Source organism: Lagenorhynchus albirostris, chromosome 10 (assembly GCF_949774975.1).
Source record: "Lagenorhynchus albirostris chromosome 10, mLagAlb1.1, whole genome shotgun sequence".
In the NCBI taxonomy this organism is placed as follows: domain Eukaryota; kingdom Metazoa; phylum Chordata; class Mammalia; order Artiodactyla; family Delphinidae; genus Lagenorhynchus; species Lagenorhynchus albirostris.
The window spans coordinates 67,170,878-67,190,583 of NC_083104.1; the positions used below are offsets into that span (position 1 = coordinate 67,170,878).

Sequence of the window (19,706 nt, forward strand, 5' to 3'; positions counted from 1 at the left end):
GAGAATACATTTGACCTGGGTCATTTAATGAACTTCATGTGTGCAGTGCATATACTGAACACTAGTTGAATAAATGAAACTTGGACTTCTAGAGGCTATATTGTGCCATAAACGCACCAAAACATCTTCCTTTTTTCTTTTCCAGCATCTGCTACAAGCCTAAGTGGGTCTGACAGTGAGACTGAGGGGAAGCAACGCAGCTCAGACTCTTTTGATGATGCATTCAAAGCAGACTCTCTTGTGGAGGGAACTTCTTCTCGCTATTCCATGTATAACAGCGTGTCCCAGAAGCTTATGGTATGTCAGGGGTTGGGTTGGGTTGTGTTGGGTTTCTGAAGCTCTACTAGCAGAGTGAGAGAAGGGAAATTGTGTTGGCATGAGAAGCAGCAAAGTGAGGGCATGAGTTTTTCCTCTGCTTTAGTTTAGTAGAGAGCTGCTATAGTTTAGTAGAGAGAGTGTGACCCCTTCTTGATAGAAGTATCACATTTGAATCATCCATGGGAAGTGGCTGCTGACGCCTGCTTCTCCTGTCCTGTCCAGAGCTGAGTTCTTGTGAGCATATGTGAACACATGAATGTGTGTCTGTGGATAAAGAGGCTTCATGCTGAGATTTTTTTCCCTAGTGAGTGAGCTCAAAAGAAATGACTAAAATCCTGCTCACTCCTAGGTACCTAAAATAAATGGGAGTAGTAGTCTTCTGTATTACTTCCAAAAGAGGGCCTAGTTTTCCTTAATAACTTCAGCACCCCCATTGGTATACCACAAGAAGGAAGGTGAAAAGGAAGATCTGCTACTTTCCTTATGAGACTTCAGTGTATGTGCAAAGGTTAGGGAAATCCAAGTTTGTCTTCTGTCTAGCTTCAAGAATATTATAGTTGACCTCTCCATTTTCTGTTGGATTCATTTAAAAATGAGAACTGCCACTTCTGAAGTCATAGTCGGGATTCTGGGTTGGGGCCAAAAACTTTGGGGAAGTGGAAGATGGGGAAGTTTGTGACTGAGTCAGACTCTTTGACCTGGGGAAAGATTTGTGGCTACTGTAGGAATTTCATCCAGCTCTTGAGCTGGTAATGCCCCTTCCATATGGAATATAGACCTTCTAGGGTAAATCAGATCTTCTTAGGATTGAAGTTCTTTTATTAGACAAGGGTGTGTGGGTTTTGGGATTCGGGTCTCTGGTTTGGGGGGTATGTAACTGGGCTCAGTAACTCTAGAGTTTAATGTAAGCTTTTTAGTTAGTTGTGACATTTAAAAAAATGTTTCTGTCCAGAGTCTTATAGTATCTCCCATACCTCAGTTTTACATGAAGTGATTTTTCAGTTAATCTCTTGATTAAGTGGGCTCCTACAAGCCCTCATTGTCCTTGCCTAGTAAGGCCGTTTGACTGGTTAAAGGGTAAGGTTTAGAAGTTGCCGCTTGAAGCGGTTCCATTTTAAATTATGTTCTCTTTATCAACTTTACTCTGGATCTACCTCTCACTTAATCAGACAAATTAGCTGGAAGGGTAGTTGTGCAAATGTCCAGTGAGATTCATTATATACTCTTGGTGCCTTTAATTACAGCTATGAGGTCCCTTCTCTTTTATCCAACTTATAGTTGCCCTAGAGTTTCACCTCCAGAATAGACAGCCACTGGGCCCACAGTTAAACTGCAGTTATTTATTTATGCTTCTTTTCATTAGGCTAGAAGGAAAACCTTAGGCCTTACTCGTTTATATTTCTCAGGGTTTAACACGTCTGACACATGATAAGGGCTAAATAAAAGTCTGTTTATTTATATAAATGCACCATTACTTCTCTTTTTCAGGCCAAGATGGGCTTCAAGGAAGGTGAAGGATTGGGTAAATACAGCCAGGGTCGGAAAGACATCGTTGAGGCCTCTAATCAGAAAGGTCGACGAGGCTTGGGTCTGACGCTGCAGGGCTTTGACCAAGAGCTGAATGTGGACTGGCGAGCTGAGCCAGAGGTAACTGATATGGAGAGGAGGAGACAGGAAAGCCATTTATGGCTCTATGAAGCCATATTAACATTAACAAACTAGAAGTCTCCAGAGACAGTATGATCAGGGTGGTTAGTGGAGATTGGAACTAGTTTCTTATGTGGAAGATACTGGGGGTGTCCAAAATGGAAAACAGGAGTCTGGGGGAGATATGGTGGGATGTGAATTTGTTTCCTGTTGCTTCATATAGGACTGTCTAAGACCAGTGGGTATAAGATGCAAGAAGGCAGGGCTTCCCTGGTGGCGCAGTGGTTGAGAGTCCGCCTGCCGATGCAGGGGACATGGGTTCGTGCCCTGGTCTGGGAAGATCCCACATGCCGTGGAGCGGCTGGGCCCGTGAGCCATGGCCGCTGAGCCTGCGCATCCGGAGCCTGTGCTCCACAGCGGGAGAGGCCACACAGTGAGAGGCCTGCGTACCGCAAAAAAAAAAAAAAAAGATGCAAGAAGGCAGAGTGTGTCTCCACATAGAACTTTAATAAATATATACAGCTTTCCACCAGTGACGGAGGTGCCTAATGAGGTAGTGAGTTCCCTTTGCTGAAAGGATTCAAATGGGGCCAAATGAGGACCTACTCTCCCATTGTGTGAATGACTGGATTAGGTGCCCTCCAAGGTCCTTGCACCTCCACAGGTTTATGACATCTCGGTATTAAATAGGTGTTTGTTTATGCCATATAGCTTTTCTGTTGTGGGTTTAGTCTGCTTATCTCCTTGGGCACGAGTTTGCTGAATACCAAAGGAGGCTCTATCTCTTTTCATGACACAGGTAATGTTGAGATTTTATTTTTGTTTATTTATTTATGCCCTACCTTATTCCACAGAGGATTTGAAGTAGGTATAATAAAAGCACCTAAAAATAATGGTAAAATATTACCATTATAGAGTTGAAACTAGAGAAAATAGAGCACAGATATCTAGCCTTCCACATAGTTGCTGTAGTTGAGCTTCAGATGTGGGTCTGAACTCTGGAAAATTGATATTTTATTTGTCTCCTGAACTGATGTTCCAGTTCAGGAAAGAAGTCCTGTGAACCTGTGCATGATAAAAGCCTAATAAGGTGTCAGAGTAAGATGCTGATAAGCCAGGAGCTAATGGGTTCTGGGGCTGGTCCTGCTGTGCTGCCTTGTAGTTATGAGGAGACGAGACAGGCAGAATAGGGCAAATATTTGTAACTGGGGCTAGATGTAGGTTTTTACTTCAGACATACTTGGTGCTTTCCATGTCCTCATTTGTGTGAAAACAAGTGAAGAGTCCCTATCCTCTCAATGGGGCAGAATTAGAACTAACTTAGCAAACTTAGAATCTGAAATTTGCTCATAAAATCTGTTTTTAATGTAGACAGACTATTGGGAAAAAAGAATTTTTTTTTTGTGGCCATGTCGCACGGCTTGCAGGATCTTAGTTCCCCTGACCAGAGATTGAACCTGGGCCGTGGCAGTGAAAGTGCTGAGTACTAACCACTGGACCACCAGGGAATTCCATGAAAAATTTCTTTGAGGCAAAGCTGTCCTAATTATCATTTACCATAATTTACTTTTTCTCTTAAAAAAGATGTCCTGTCTTTTGGATAAGAATTTGGCTCAACTATTAGTTGGTGGCCACTTCTTTAAGGTAGATGAGTCTGGGCAGCCTGAGGTGAACGTCCAGTTCCTGGAGTCACCACACGGAGAGTGCTCAGTGGCCACTGCAGCCCAGGAATATGGAGTGCAAGGTGCGAAGCTTCAAAGTCCACTTTGTGGGTAGCCTTAATGTTCAGACTCCCATGGGGAGATTGAGTCTGCTTTTCCTCTCCAAAGGGGCATCCAAAGTGTATATGAGCTTCTATTTAGAGGTTATAATTCACAGCTATTTATGCTTAACGGGGGTGGATTTGACCAGGGGGAGAAACCATGATTCACTGCTAGATTCATCGACAAAATTTTCAGTAATTTTTCTTTTAAACTTTTTCTCTGTTAAGTGTGGTTGGCTTGCCCTCAAGACCTTGCATTGTGATACCATTTTATGCCTTTCAGAGCATGTAATATTGCCTTTAATCTCATCGCTTCAATTCACAGTGGTGAATCTCTTCTCCACACTTGCTTGGAGGGAATGTGTGGAGCTGCCAATGCAGGTTAGCCACCTGTTTAGGTTTTATAATCCATGTCTTTCTAGCCCAGTGAACTTAGTTCTGGCTGCATGTTAGAATCACCTGGAGACTTCTAAAAACATACTTATACCCAGTCCCCACCTCAGACCAATAGAATCATATACTCTGAGGGTGAGGCCCAGGCATCAGTACTTTTTAAAAGGTCTGCAGATGATCCTAATGTATAGCCAGGATGAAAACCACTGTTTTAGCTTGATAAGGAAAGTAATTGAAAAATTAAGAGGAAGCAACATTAGAGATGCCAGTTTCTGCTCTGTCTTGGAATGAAAGGTATCAGGAGGTGAGACTCATTGCACTGAGTCTTCCTGATGTAATTACCTTATCATGGACTTAAATCCTACGTTTACTTCTCTGTGTCCCCACTGCTCTGATTATAGGCCTCTTGAGTTAAGGACCATGTCTTTTTTTTTTTTTTTGGCCACGTTGCACGGCATGCTGGATCTTAGTTTCCCAACCAGGGATCAAACCTGTAATCCCCCTCCAGTGGAAACGCACAGTACTAACCACTGGACTGCCAGGGAAGTCCCAAGGACCATATCTTTTTTTTTTTTTAACATCTTTATTGGAGTATAATTGCTTTACAATGGTGTGTTAGTTTCTGCTTTATAACAAAGTGAAAAAGTGAATCAGTTATACATATACACATGTTCCCATATCTCTTCCCTCCTGCATCTCCCTCCCTCCCACCCTCGCTATCCCACCCCTCTAGGTGGTCACAGACCACCTAGCTGATCTCCCTGTGCTATGTGGCTGCTTCCCACTGGCTATCCACTTTACACTTGGTAGTGTATATATGTCCATGCCACTCTCTCACCTCGTCACAGCCTGCCCTTCCCCCTCCCCATATCCTCAAGTCCATGCTCTAGTAGGTCTGTGTCTTTATTCCCATCTTACCCCTAGGTACTTCATGACCTTTTTTTTTCCCCCTTAGATTCCATATATATGTATTAGCATACGGTATTTGTTTTTCTCTTTCTGACTTACTTCGCTCTGTATGACAGACTCTAGGTCCATCCACCTCACCCCAAATAACTCAATTTCGTTTCTTTTTATGGCTGAGTAATATTCCATTGTATATATGTGCCACATCTTCTTTATCCATTCATCTGTTGATGGACACTTAGGTTGCTTCCGTGTCCTGGTTATTGTAAATAGAGCTGCAATGAACATTTTGGTACATGACTCTTTTTGAATTACGGTTTTCTCAGGGTATGTGCCAGTAGTGGGATTGCTGGGTCGTATGGTAGTTCTATTTGTAGTGTTTTTTGTTTTTTAATTAATTAATTTATTTTTGGCTGTGTTGGGTCGTCATTTCCGTGCGAGGGCTTTCTCTAGTTGCGGCAAGCGGGAGCCACTCTTCATCGTGGTGCACGGGCCTCTCACTATCGCGGCCTCTCTTTTTGCGGAGCACAGGCTCCAGATGTGCAGGCTCAGTAGTTGTGGCTCACGGGCCCAGTTGCTCCATGGCATGTGGGATCTTCCCAGATCAGGGCTCGAGCCCATGTCCCCTGCATTGGCAGGCAGATTCTCAACCGCTGGGCCACCAGGGAAGCCCTATTTGTAGTGTTTTAAGAAACCTCCATACTGTTCTCCATAGTGGCTGTATCAGTTTGCATTCCCACCAACAGTGCGAGAGTGTTCCCTTTTCTCCACACCCTCTCCAGCATTTATTGTTTGTAGATTTTTTTGATGATGGCCATTCTGTCCGGTATGAGATGATATCTCATTGTAGTTTTGATTTGCATTTCTCTAATGATTAATGATGTTGAGTATTCTTTCATGTGTTGGTTGGCAATCTGTATATCTTCTTTGGAGAAATGTCTGTTTAGGTCTTCTGCCCATTTTTGGATTGGGTTCTTTGTTTTTTTGTTATTGAGCTGCTTGTAAATTTTGGAGATTAATCCTTTGTCAGTTGCTTCATGTGCAAATATTTTCTCCCATTCTGAGGGTTATCTTTTGGTCTTGTTTATGGTTTCCTTCGCTGTGCAAAAGCTTTTAAGTTTCATTAGGTCCCATTTGTTTATTTTTGTTTTTATTTCCATTTCTCTAGGAGGTGGGTCAAAAAGGATCTCGCTGTGATTTATGTCATAGAGTGTTCTGCCTATGTTTTCCTCTAAGAGTTTTATAGTGTCTGGCCTTACATTTAGGTCTTTAATCCATTTTGAGTTTATTTTTGTGTGTGGTGTTAGGGAGTGTTCTAATTTCATACTTTTACATGTAGCTGTCCAGTTTTCCCAGCACCACTAATTGAAGAGGCTGTCTTTTCTCCACTGTATATTCTTGCCTCCTTTATCAAAGATAAGGTGACCATATGTGTGTGGGTTTATCTCTGGGCTTTCTATCCTGTTCCATTGATCTATATTTCTGTTTTTAGGACCATATCTTTTAAACTCTGCATTCTGAGCTCTTAGCCCACAGTAGGTATTCATCAAATAATATTGGAACAAATGAAAGAAACTTTGTAAGTTGGGGAAGTTTCTTAGGATTCAATCCAGAATTGGACCTGGCCTTCAGAAGTTAAACTTTAGAATTCTGGCTCTTAGTTCTAATGTCTGACACTGCTAGTGGCCTCAGCTTCCTGGACCCTTTTCACTCTGAGTCCCTCTTGATTGTTTTGGGGAAGCCCTGGTGAGTTGGGGCATAGCCCTGAGGGTCTGTCTTACCTGACTTACTTCCCTCTCTTTTGTTTGTAGCCCAGTGCCTGTGAGCAGGTGTCATGGTTCCCAGAATGTACCACTGAAATTCCTGACACTCAGGAAATGAGCGATTGGATGGTTGTGGGAAAGGTAGGATTTCAGGAAAATGTACCCTGAATTCTTGGCACTTATCTCCTGACTTTTCTCCTCCTCAAGTCAGTTGTGTACATCTGTGTACTCACAGTTTAAGAAAAATGTGAATCTGAGCATTCTGCATCAAGAGGGTGTGTCAGGGGCTTTACGGATATGCCCCTGTCAGATGAGGCAGACAGGGTTTTTCCTCCTTTAACTTGCAAGGCAGCACGAAATGTATAACTTCTGTCTTCCTCTTGGTTGCTTTTTAGAGTAGCTTATTATACATCTGTATATTCTGGTCACTGCTGGGCACTGTTTCAGGTAGATAAAAAGGCACTATCCCTGTCCTCAGAAAGTATTGAGGGGGTTGTTACGGAGGAAATTTAATTTCCTTCTGGAAAATTATAAGAATAAAGTAGATAGCTATACCAAGTCAGCATGGTCTGGAGAGCAGTTCTCAAAGTGTAGGGACCTCCAGGGATCTCCCTGACCCTTTCACGGGGTCTACCAGGTCAAAGTTATTTTAATAATGATACTGAAAAGTTATTTGCCTTTTTCATTCTCATTCTCTCACAAGTGTCCAGTGGAGTTTTCCAGTGACCATGACATGTGATATCACGACCAATTGAATGCAAATGTGGATAGGAGAATCTAGCTGTTGTGTATTAAGCCAGATATTGAGAGATTTGCAAAACGGAAAACAGGGCCACTCTTCTCAATACATTTTTTTTTTGGAAATGTAGTTTTTTCTCATAAAAATGTTATTTATGTTAATATACCATCTTCTTTTAAACTAAATTAGTAAATATTTAAATGTTTTCTCAGTTTTAACTTCTAATATATATACACATATCTCTTATATAAACAAAAGCTCTTTGGGGGGTCCTCAGTGATCTTGAAGAGTGTAAACCTGAGAACGCTAAGTTTGAGCATCACTGATTTAGAGGTAGCCTCACTCAGACATGAAGTTGGACTTGACATCCCCATGAGGCTCCCTCACCCTTGTTTTCTGTGACACTACCAGGTCAGTGCCTGGTATCCTGCCTTCGTACTCATCACAGAGCAGGAGGCTTCCTGGTTGAGGGAAAGGCTTCTGTCATTTGGGGCATTCCCCATCCTTCTGCCTCCACACTCTAGGGACAGACAGCTTGGATGTCTCCTTCCTGTTTGCTTTTCTCAGCCTCAGCATTCATGAGTCTTGTATGCATATGGTGCTCTAGTCAGAGTGCCCAGGGGGCTGCTTCATCTCACAGCCATCTGGACTAGAGCCAGAGGGATTTAGGATTTTCTTTTTCCCGCCCCTCAGGGATTGATGTTCTTTGGCCCCTTTTGCTCTACTCACTCAGAACCCTAGTTTCTCCATCCATCCCCCCAAATACAGTTGCTTGTGGTCATTATTGATTGTTTTCTTCTCCCTGTAGAGAAAGATGATTATTGAAGATGAAACAGAGTTTTGTGGGGAAGAGCTGCTTCACAGTGTGTTGCAATGTAAGGTAAGGACTCGTGGCTAGAGCTGGAGTTGAAGATTTTGTGTGAGGGGTTGTGCTGGGCTTTTCTTGTTCTTTTGAGTCAGTTGTGGGGAGGCTGAAGTTTAGCTAAGATTTTTCCTTGAGATCAGATAGGTAGCTTGGTACATTTCTGTGAGGTGTCCTTTTTCCTGGTGGCTCTCCTGCCCTGTAGTGTTGTGCTATCCCTGTGATCAGTAGCCAGGAAAGGAACCACTTAATTTCAGTGGGTCGGTTCATTGTAATCCTGAAGGGGGCCTGACATAGTGAAAGGTTCAGAATCATTGTGTAGCATCAGATAGAGCTGAATTCAAATCCTAGTTTAGCGGCTTTTTTTTTTTTTTCCTGTGTGACCTTGGGCCACTTGCTTTAGCTTCTCTGAGTTTGAGTTTCCTCACCTATAAATTGGGGAGAAAATACCCACTTCCCAGTGTTGTTGTAAAAATTAAAAGAAGTAGCTGGTGTTACCCTCCCCTTGATGTCTTTTGGCCTGTCTTTGGGTCAGGAAGTGCATTGCCTGGGGCAGAATGGGCCAAGGAAACTCTGAGGAAGAAATGGGTTGGAGAAGAAGCAAGGCCTCAGACTAGCTTCACAGAGCTTATTTTTCTGGCAGGCAGAGTGTTGGGAATATCCTTAAGGTGACTGGAACTCAGGTAAGGTGAGGCTTTCTTTTTTCAGAGAGAATATTAGAGAACAGAGAAGGGTTCCCTCCTGTGTGATAGGCGCCCTCAGAAAACTCTGGTCTTGGTTTGTCTACCCTCTCTCTGAGTACCCTTCATATCAGAACTCTGGTCCCTTGGGAAGTTGCTGCTGGGGTGGAGAAGCAGATTTGTTATGAGGATTACCAGTGCCAGGAGGTGACTCCGTGCCACTTATTAACCACTTAACCATGTGCCAGGCACATGCTTACTTCCCTTTTATTTTGTACCATTTTACAGGTGAGGTAGTTGAGGGTCAGTGATTGAGTGACTTGTCTAGGGTCACACATCTGGTCATTTCAGAACTGGGATACGGCAGGAGCCTAGCTCTTCAGAGGGCTGTGAATCAGGCCCCTCAAGCTCATTAAGACACCTGTTTCATCCCAAAGGGTGATGCTCACCTTCAGGTTCTGATTCTCTCTGGGCAGAATGTGTTTGATGTCCTGGATGGGGAGGAGATGCGGCGAGCTCGGACCCGGGCCAATCCCTACGAGATGATCCGAGGAGTCTTCTTCCTAAACAGGTTTGCTGACATTTCCTTCCCCCCCACCCCGATGTACACTGCTCTACCTTTTCATTTGAGCCTTAGCTCTCCATATGTCTGGTACTGAGGCACACTTTTCTGTCTTGCTTTGTTGCAGGGCGGCAATGAAGATGGCTAACATGGATTTTGTGTTTGATCGCATGTTTACAAATCCGAGGGACTCTTATGGGGTGAGAACAAGATTTTGCTTCTGAATTCATAGTGCCAAATGAGCTTGAGCTTCAGAAATTGCCATTTGTGCAGTGCTAGGAGAGTATTCCTGCTAGGTGATAGAGATGTATTTTGTGAAAGATATATTTTGCTTTGAGCTCTTCAGGTAGGGTTCCACAGTGCTTCCCTGTGGTCCCAGGAGTGCCCCAGTAAGCAGTTGTCTCTAGGGCTTCAGGCCCTGAGTCCCACCCCCCAACTCTGCAGACCCTGCTGCTCACTCTGAGTGGAGGCAGCAGGGCTTGCAGGGGTGGAGAAGGGGCATTCCTGACAAAATCAGCAGCTGTGCATCTATAGGCCTAGGGAGCAGGGAGATGAGGCCATGAGCTAGAACACAGGCCTCCCTCCTGCATTCATTAATCGTGTATTTATCAAAACCCCTACATTGTGCCAGGCACAGTACCAGGAATATAATTTTGAAGGAGATAGATGTGACCCCTTTCCCTGTGGTGCTTGTGTTCTGGAAATTCTGGTGGACTTGAGAGCTGATAAGGGTACAGCGTTGGGGGTTTGTAAAGCCTTTCTGTGCTCATTGATGTGTGGAGGCCAGTTGCCACCAAGGAGCTTTCCCCTGCTTTCTTCCTACCATGGATGAGGTAGAGTCTGAGTACAGTCGGCCCTCCGTGTCTGTAGGTTCTGCATCCACCAATACAGAGGGCCGACTGTACACTGCCATTTTATATAAAGGACTTGAGCATCTGCAGATTTTGGTGGCTGCAGGGGTCCTGAAACCAATCCCCTGCAGACACTGCGGGATGACTGTATACAGTCCTTACAGTGAGTGTTCCAAATTGAAACTTGTGACATCATCTGATTTGGTTGCTGTTTCTGATATGAGAGGGCAGTACTCTGGGAAACGTTTGAGTGTTGAATGAAATGTGGGTATCTGGGTTCTTTCACTGGTCTATTTAAAATCAATATTGTGTCTGAAGACCTAGACTGTGTTCAGTGAGGGTTGAGGGCGGGCATGGAGTGCAGCACTTAGTCGCAGGTGGTGTCACTTAGGTTCATACCTTCTTTGTGTCTCAGCTGCCTCATCTCTGAAATTAGCCCTACTAACCTGCCAGAGGGCTGGGGTAGGACCAAAAGACTCTTAAGATTTGTTCCAGCTCTAAAATCTGTGATTTCAAACATGGCCCCTTTCCCTTTCTGCCTCTCTGAACAAGCTTTATGTGGGATCATAATTACCAGTCTTTGGCCCTTCTCAAGAAGTGGTAGAGCAAAATGATTTTCTACTTTGCTACATGTCATTTTTCTGAACACAGACCCTCCATAATGATAGAGAAAGAAAAAAGGAAATTTCATTCTAACATTCCCTTCAGGGTTTCAAAGCATTTTTACCCAGTCCTAGAAAGTTAGTTCTCTCTGACAGTGAAGGGGCCAGGAGCCAGCTGTTCCCAAACCTGTTTCTGCTTCACTCACCCTCCTTCTACTAGGCCCCGATTATCCACTGCTTAAAGAAACTTGTTTTCCAAGTTCTTTAATGTTTCGGCTTCACCCTGACTACTTCTTCAGTGCTGGCGAAACTGGTAGGTGGACCCCTCTAGTCTTTAGTTATTTTTCTCTCCCAGGTCTCCCTCCCCATTTTACAGTACCAGCAAGCTGCACAAAAGGGCTCTTGGAATTAGCATCTTGAGAAAATTCGGTTGATATAATGTTGATTTAATTTTTTGAGCTCCAAATGATTTCTTTTAAACCCCTGCCTGGCAAAGGAACTCTGTCAAGCCGCTGGGAAGTCACAGCATCACTTTGGGCTTTTGAATGTTAAACGCCTCCAGCAGCTGGTATCTGGTTATTTTCTTTCGCTGTCAGGAAAATGAAGTAGGCATCAGGGTTGTCCCATTGAGGTCGAGGGTGGAGATATTAGTTACATAGGAAAAGGCAGCCGTGTTTGTGATGCTTCAGGCAGCTTCTTGACTTGAATTGATTGATAGTGGCCATGGAGAATTGCCCTTTCAGAGATGTTCTTCTGCACTACACTATAAAAAGTGATTTCTCTTCAGCTCCTAGTGTTTTCTTCTCTCTTTTCACCTCTGTTTTCCCCCAAGGACCAGAGTGACAGCCAAGCCCGGCAGGCTTGGTGTGTTTTTCAGGCGAGACACTCTAGAGCACTCCCAGCAGAGCTGGGAGTGGTGGAAGCCCCAGGCACATGCCCAGGTTGGCTAGGTTCTCAGTGGCTCTTGCATCAGGCAAATTACAGAATAAGAGTGTGGAGAACTTGAAGCTTGGGAAAGTGTGAGGAGGTTGGAGGTGGGAAGCCAGAGGGAGGGTCTCTGAGGTTTTTCAGTGTGTTTCTGCTTCTGCAGGTTGTGGAAAAAGGAGAAAAGAGGCTAGGGTAGGGAAATAAAGAAATCATAAACAAGAATTGGAAGGGACAAGGGAAAGAAGGGAATTTAGATTGTTTGGGTATATGGAAGCATATTATAAACCAAAACGTTATGTGAGGGACTTGTGTGCTTGGGGTTATTGTTGAGGTAAGAAAACATTGGCTGTAAAGCGTAACAGGAGACAAAAACTGAATGTAGATCTTTAAGTTTCAGTGCTGTCTTAGAAGAAATTAGACAGCACTTACAAAGTGCCCACTGCATGTGGAGCACAGTGCTAGGCATTGCAAAGACGGAAGGATGGAAGGGACCAGAGTTTTGACTCTAAGGAGGTTGATCTAGTTGAATATAATGTTATCTTACATTTGTTTAGTATTGTACAGTTTCTAAAGGTCTTTGACATATGGTACTTCATTTAACCCTCTAATAGCCTTAAAAAATAATCTGCATTAGTCCCAGTTTACAGTTGAGGAAGCTCGAGCTTAAAGACATAAGTTACGGACTTGCCTTTGACTGCACAGCCAGTAAATGGCAGAGGTGAGAATCCCAGATGTCCTTTCTATGAAAGGACCTTCTGGCTGTGGCCTGTGAGGGTATGACACATCTTGAAATCACAGAACAGATCATATTTATGCCCTCTTCTTGAAGGTGAGATGCTTTCATTGATTCATTCCCCTTCCTTCTCCCAGTCTTCCTTTGGGCCATCTGCTTACCCAGAGAGACTGGAGCCTGGGGCTAGGACATGGCCAGTGGTGAGGAACAATGTTTTCACTCTTTCTAGCATGTGCAAGCCTTAAAATTGTGACCCCTGCCTCACTACCACGTTGCAGCCTGGGAAGTGCCGCGTAATATTCTCGGCAAATGCCATTAGGTCTTTCTTTGTGTGTGCAAATGAATATAATCCAAAAATATGAAAACTGATGGCTCAGGAACAAAAGTATGCTAGGGTGGAGTGGCAGGGGTAGGGGAGAAAGAACTGATATATCCCAGCATGCTGAATGGGCCTGTCACAGGATGATGAAGTTTATTTTTAGCTAAAGTCTTTCTCCTGAGACTTTTCCACCGTTTTGATAAAGGTAGATAACCATCATCAGAGGCAAGGCCCTTGTCACCTAGAAAGTGACTGGATCGTGAGCATCAGTATTTCCATTTCTTTCTTATAACTGTTTCCCCTGAAGCTTTCTGATCTTTATCTAGCAGTTAACAGAGCTCTGGACAAGCACCCAGCCATGCCAAACCTGTAGAGAGAGAAGGCTGAGCTGCCTTAGCCCCTTTCTGCTGGATGTTCATGAGGGTCCCCTGCAGTCACCCCCTCTAGAACTCAACCTCTTGTCACCAGTGCAGATGGTTTATCCTCTCTGCTGTGGAGGGTTGGGACAAGTAGAATTCATCATCTAGGGCCCAGGTGTGTAGAAGAGAAGTGTAAACACACAGTCTAGGTCTGCACGCAGCATACATTTTACTTTGTTTATTTATTTGGCCGTGCTGCATGGCTTGCGGGATTAAGTTCCCCGACCAGGGATCGAACCTGGGCCACAGCAGTGAAAACTGGGAATCCTAACCACTAGGCCACCAGGGAACTCCCAACATTTTAGATTAAGAGTTAAAGCCACTCAAGTGGCCAAAACTATAATCCAATAAAAATACAAATGATTATTGTAATTTAGTTATTCCTTAGGTGGGTGGGTGCTCTGATGGCTGCCCGGAAGCTGCACACCATTGTCTCCTGTTCTCTCTACCTTGTCAGCTCCCAGCTATGCACCACCCAGGCCGTGGCTAGCAGAGGAGCAAAGGCAGGAGAGGGAGGGGGTGCTAAAAAGGAAGAGACTCAATGCACTGTGGTATCTTGGATGGGGTCATGGAACAGAACAAGGGCTCTAGTGAGATTGGAATCAAGTCTGGACTTTAGTTAATAGTAATGTACCTGTGTCAGTTTCTTAATTTTGACAAATGACAATGTAAGATGTTAATAAAACTGGGTGAAGGGTATATGCGAACTTTATTCTTGCACCTTATCTATAAATCTAAAATTATTCCATGATAAAAAGTTAATTGGAAAAAAAAGGGACAGCCTCAGAGGTAGGGGAGAAGGGAAGCAGAGGCTATGATCTGGAAAGATAGGCCCTGTGGCTGAGAGGGGGTGATGTGAGAGCCCCTCAGACTTTGGTTGGACAGGAAGGCCTGCATCTAATGGTCAGGCTGATGGGATTCTGATTTAGCTTTGCTGCGGACTGTCTGTGAACAAGTCGCTTTGTGTCTTGGGGTCTCTTTTTCCCTATCTGTAATGTGGGGTTAGAATATTCTGCTCAGTGGGACTTTTGTAAGGCAGGATATGATGCTGAGAAATAATGCTGAGGAAAAGATGCTGAGAAATAAAAAATGCACACTTAGATGCCCATTAAGATGTTTTTATTAGGAGTCTGAGCTAGGCCTGGTGGGTTGAAAGGCATCAGGGGTGTTTGAGGTGGGGATGGGCAAAAACTTTGGAGGGCAATGATCACAGAGGACACATTTCTGGGCGCTTGTGGCTCTGGCCACAGGAACTCTGCATTGTGCTTGCTGAAAGGCTTATTTTACTCCCCCTGCCTTCTCTTTCCTGCTCCCCATTTAGCCATCTTTTTTCCCTTCCTCCCCTGACTTCCACTTGCCTTTGCAGAAACCACTGGTGAAGGACCGGGAAGCTGAGCTTCTATACTTTGCTGACGTCTGTGCAGGCCCAGGTGGCTTCTCGGAGTATGTGCTGTGGAGGAAGAAGTGGCACGCAAAGGGCTTTGGAATGACTCTGAAGGGTCCTAACGATTTTAAGCTGGAAGACTTCTACTCGGCCTCCAGTGAGCTCTTCGAACCCTACTACGGTAGGGATGTGGAGGAGGGTAGCAGGGGCTATGAGAGGCAGTTCTCTTTGGAGACTTTAGGTCAGAAGTAGTTATTATCCACTTGCCATGTTTTCTTTCCCAGGTCTCTGAGTCTGGGGTTCCCAGCCAATGTCATGAAGGTCTCGGTTCTCTCTAGACTGTTCCTTTTTACCCCAGGCCTGTGGGTACAGGATAAATACTCCACTAAGCAAACTCTCACCAGAGCCATATTAATTCCTCCTTTCTTCTCTTGTGGTGACAGGAGATAATGAAACTGCCTGATCTCCGGCTGAGAACTGGCAGCGTTATTAACACATACAAACCCACACCCATCTCCAGCCAGCTCAGCAGCCCTCCAGCAGTTCCCTCCACTCTGGCTCGCTTTTTGTGATTTGGCAGCAAATCCTAAGTCCTTTGTTAACAGTTCTTATTAAGAAATTTATATTGGTTCCTAAATGTAGGTGCTTTAAACACAACTTTGATCTTGAGTATGAAGACCTTCTGTTTCAGTTGATGACTCTTGGCTGGTCAGCTCCTTCTGAACTCTGCTTTATTATAGCAGGGCACTGTTTTTGCCTCCTGTCCATCACTGCAAGGCAGCCTTGTATGATGGGTCCTTCAGTGAGTTGCTCCTCACAGGGGCTTTTCTCCTGGGCCTCGAGGTACACCTGGTACCTGTGTTCACAGCCCCAGAGAGCTTGTGTCCCAGCTCCAGGGATGCACAGGGCATATGAGCTAAATGTGAATCTTGTGTCTTGTCAGGTGAGGGTGGGATCGATGGAGATGGAGACATCACCCGCCCAGAGAACATCACTGCTTTTCGGAATTTTGTCCTGGATAACACAGATCGCAAGGGTGTCCACTTTCTGATGGCTGATGGGGTAGGTGACGTGCTCTTCATAGGGTGATGCTTTAGGGACTTATCATGTTAGAGGCTTGAAAATTGGTTTTGTTTGTTTTGGTTTGGTCCTTTAGCTGCCCTGGAAGGGCAGATAGTAGGGATGTGTGATGTATGTTTTTATTCTTTTCGTGCATCTTTTCAGTGGTAACTTTGTCAAGGCTGTGATGTTGTGGGCATCTTTGCTTGGAGCAAGTGGACCTTCTCAGCTCACTTCTTCAAAGGGCCTTGGCTGGCTATGAGACATGGTGAGAGGAGGGCCATGACTAAGATGAGCTAGGCAGAGCTGACCGGGAAGAACATTCCCATCATTTGTCACCTGGGTGCTGCTCCTGGTAGAGGCTGTCTACACATGGCCGCTCCTAAGCCTCTGGATGGGCTAATAGGTGACCGTATAACCAAAGGCAGCAGCTCAAAGGAGTCCTCCGGGACTCCACAGGAGGCTCGGTCAATCACTGGGCTACAGTGAATATTCACGTCGCCTGTTTCTTGGGCAGGTATTTGATGTATAGAGGCAAGTCCCCTGCAGCTTTCTCACCTAGTAATCTGATGCTGCAGGTAGTCTTTTCTGGAATGAGCCACAAATTAGTGTAGAGGAGGGTCAGAGAAGTCGCAGTTGCACCAGGGTCACATGGCCAGAGTTGAGAAGAGCCTCTGGAGCCCCTTGGGTAGCCTTTCAAGCAGTAGCCCTGTGGAGAGGTGAAGAAATGTTTAGGATATCAGCACAGGATCTGAACATGCACCTCGCTCACCAAAGCTTTGTGCACAGTAGGCGACAACAGATAGACAGGCTTGGGTGGAGGGGAGGGAGGGGCTGCTTCACGTGTGCTTGAGGGATCTGATAGTGCTTGGGAGGCAGGCAGCCTTGCAGTTTGTCAGCCAGAGTGGCAAACTCAAGGATTGTCCTTCTGGCTTAGGCAGCTTAGACTGGTGACCTGTGTGGCTGATTTATTTGTTTGTCTGTTTCCCCTATAAACAGACATGCATTTTAAGAAGCATCTGTAAATCTGGAAGACGTTGCTAAACATTTTTGATTCTGGAGACCTGGCCAGGCTGGGCCCAGCTTAATGGAGGCCAGCCTCTTTACTTTTCTTAATTATTGTGATGAAAAACACATAATGTAAAATTTACCATTGCAACCGTTTTTAAGTTTACAGTTCAGTAGTGTTAAGTATATTCACACTATTGTGAGACAGATCTCCAAAACTTTTTCATTTTGCAAAATTGAAACTCTGTACCCATTAAACAACAACTCCCCTCTCTTCCTATCACAGCCCCTGGCCTCCTTCACTTCTGTGTGAGCATGGCTGTCTGCTCCCTGCTGGGATCTCACAGAGAGGGAGACCACTCCAAGAATAGCAGTGTACATTCTTTGAACAAACACCCTGGCCAGAGACACTGCCAGCTGGAGGGAGAGGCTTCATGGTCTTGGGACAGGAAAGGGGGTTTTGTGAATAAATCCTTGGTCTGCAGAGAAAGAGATTACTGTGACTGTCAGAGTTATGCTAACTTTTCTCCTGTCACCAGATTGGGGCCTGTTCGGTGGTCAGCCCACAACTGAGCAAACCCATTTGCAGAGTTTCAGGCCACATGTACTCCCTGGATCTCACTGGATTCACCAGGGCATTTAGTTTCCTATCTTGTAGTTGGCCTGTGACTAGCGTATTTTGACTCTGTTCTGCCATACTCTTCCCTTGGATTCCCACGTGAGTTTTAAAATTTTCTGGACCATCTCCTTGGAGGAGCAGACTTGGTTCCATCCCCGGGAGTGATAGAGCAGGAAAACAGCACTGGCTCAGTAGTCAGGCCTGGGTCCCAGGTGCTGTCTTCACCACAGTGAGCCATGTGACCACGCCGAAGAATCTAAACACCGAGCTGTATCTTTATCGGTCAGATGGTGGAGATCAATGAAAACACTTCAAGAAATCTCACAGAAGATGAGGTAGGGGGTACTCTTTTCAGTCCTCATCACTTCTGTTTTCTACCCTGATCCTTGTGCTCTCATTTCAGGGTTTCTCAGTGGAGGGACAGGAGAACCTGCAGGAGATCCTCAGCAAACAGCTGCTGCTCTGTCAGTTCCTCATGGCGCTGTCCGTTGTCCGGACAGGTGACACTGCCTCTGCTGTCTCCCCACCCGGACCCACCTCTTAGAGGCCCTGTTGGACAAGAGCATGTATAGGGGTTGGCTTGGAAGTTAAAAAACAATCTGCTTATATTAGGTGACAGGTGGCTGAATGAGGAATTTAGGGGAAAAAGTGCCATAGAATCCCCAAAGTCCCCTCTAAAACTGAGTCTTTCCCTTATATTGCCTGTGACTTTAATGGACCCAGCTGCTGGGTCCCTGACTTCGTCATACTCCCTGAGACTGCCTTACCCACCTTGTGGAATGGAAGCTGCTGACTGCTACTGGTGTTTTCTCTCTCATCTAGGAGGCCACTTCATCTGTAAAACCTTTGACCTCTTCACACCTTTCAGTGTGGGGCTCATCTACCTGCTGTACTGCTGCTTTGAACGAGTATGTCTCTTTAAGCCGATCACCAGCCGTCCTGCCAACTCAGAGAGGTGAGACTTTCCTGTCCATTTTAATCAGACTAGTTGGCTAAATGTCAGAACAGCAAATCCTGGTGCATCTCTGGCATGACCACTCAAGCTACATTAAAAACCTTGACTTAAAAAAAGTGATTGGAGCCAAGAGGAGTCAGGATTTGGATTTTAATGGTTCTTCAATGTACCCGTCAGCCTCTGCCTCCTTTTCCACAAACCTTATTCACCACACTTAACGTGGGCAACCCTTGGCTTGGCCCGGGAGGGAGAAGGAGACCAATAGAACGGTCACCTGGAGGGACTAAGTGGGCCACTAGCCAGAGTCACTGTTGGTGTCCCAGGTGGGACACAGTGTCCATACACGATGTGAGAGAAGATGTGGCCAATCCGAATTTCTAAGTGGCTTGTTAAAAACACAGATTTCTGGGCCCTGTCCCTGGAGAGTCTGATTGTCTTTAACTTAACAGACTTCCCAGGTGACGATGATGCAGCCAACCTGACACAGGGCAGTTGGGAACCACAGCCATAGAGAGTAGAAATACAGCCCAACATAAAAAGAAAGGATTTGAGGTGAACTTTGCAACACACAGACTGTGCTGTTTTTTTGTGCATAGACAAGAGCTTCACGACTCAGCAAGGGGATTGGGGAAGGGAAAAGTGAGGGAAGCCCTTGCTCAGTGGAGTGACAGGGTATCTCCTGCCAGGTATGTGGTGTGCAAGGGCCTGAAGGTGGGCATCGATGACGTGCGGGATTACCTCTTCTCAGTCAATATTAAACTCAACCAGCTGCGGAACACCGATTCCGACGTCAACCTTGTGGTCCCCTTGGAGGTGATCAAGGGAGACCATGAATTTACTGACTATGTGATACGGTCCAATGAAAGGTAAGCAAACCAATGTGTTTTTTTTCTTTGTTTCTTTTTTTTTTGCTGGCACCACTGGGCTATCAAGAAAGACCAGAGAATGAAGGACTGAATGACCAGCTCTTTGTATCACTTTGTTAATTTTGAAAAATTGGTAACTGGGATTGGTCTGCTTATTCCAGGGCTCCCTGGGACTTTGGGTACCTTGAGGACTTTCATCCTGCTCCCATGCCCTGCCACAAGGGTGGCCAGTGGGAGCCTGGCTGGCATACCCCTGCCCATGGGAGCCTGAGTATGATAGTGAAAGCTGACAGAGAGCAGACTTGTTCTGTGTCCTCAGAGGAAGGAGTAAT

The 19,706-nt window shown here is 45.2% G+C and overlaps 1 protein-coding gene across 4 annotated transcripts in view; it reads left to right on the forward strand.

Moving 5' to 3' along the window:
* CMTR1 (cap methyltransferase 1) overlaps positions 1–19,706 on the forward strand; it is a 64,553-nt gene that overhangs the window by 11,229 nt on the left and 33,618 nt on the right. The window contains exons 3-14 of one of the 4 annotated variants that reach the window (XM_060162763.1): positions 146–297; positions 1,807–1,965; positions 6,838–6,930; positions 8,337–8,408; positions 9,508–9,641; positions 9,760–9,832; positions 12,883–12,945; positions 14,850–15,048; positions 15,811–15,929; positions 17,957–18,053; positions 18,376–18,508; positions 19,195–19,390. In XM_060162763.1, coding sequence (XP_060018746.1) covers positions 146–297; positions 1,807–1,965; positions 6,838–6,930; positions 8,337–8,408; positions 9,508–9,641; positions 9,760–9,832; positions 12,883–12,945; positions 14,850–15,048; positions 15,811–15,929; positions 17,957–18,053; positions 18,376–18,508; positions 19,195–19,378 — 1,478 coding nt within the window. In that variant the 3' untranslated portion in view covers positions 19,379–19,390. The remainder of the gene's footprint in view (positions 1–145; positions 298–1,806; positions 1,966–6,837; positions 6,931–8,336; positions 8,409–9,507; positions 9,642–9,759; positions 9,833–12,882; positions 12,946–14,849; positions 15,049–15,810; positions 15,930–17,956; positions 18,054–18,375; positions 18,509–19,194; positions 19,391–19,706) is intronic. The other 3 variants (XM_060162764.1, XM_060162765.1, XM_060162766.1) reach the window with 3 other exon arrangements.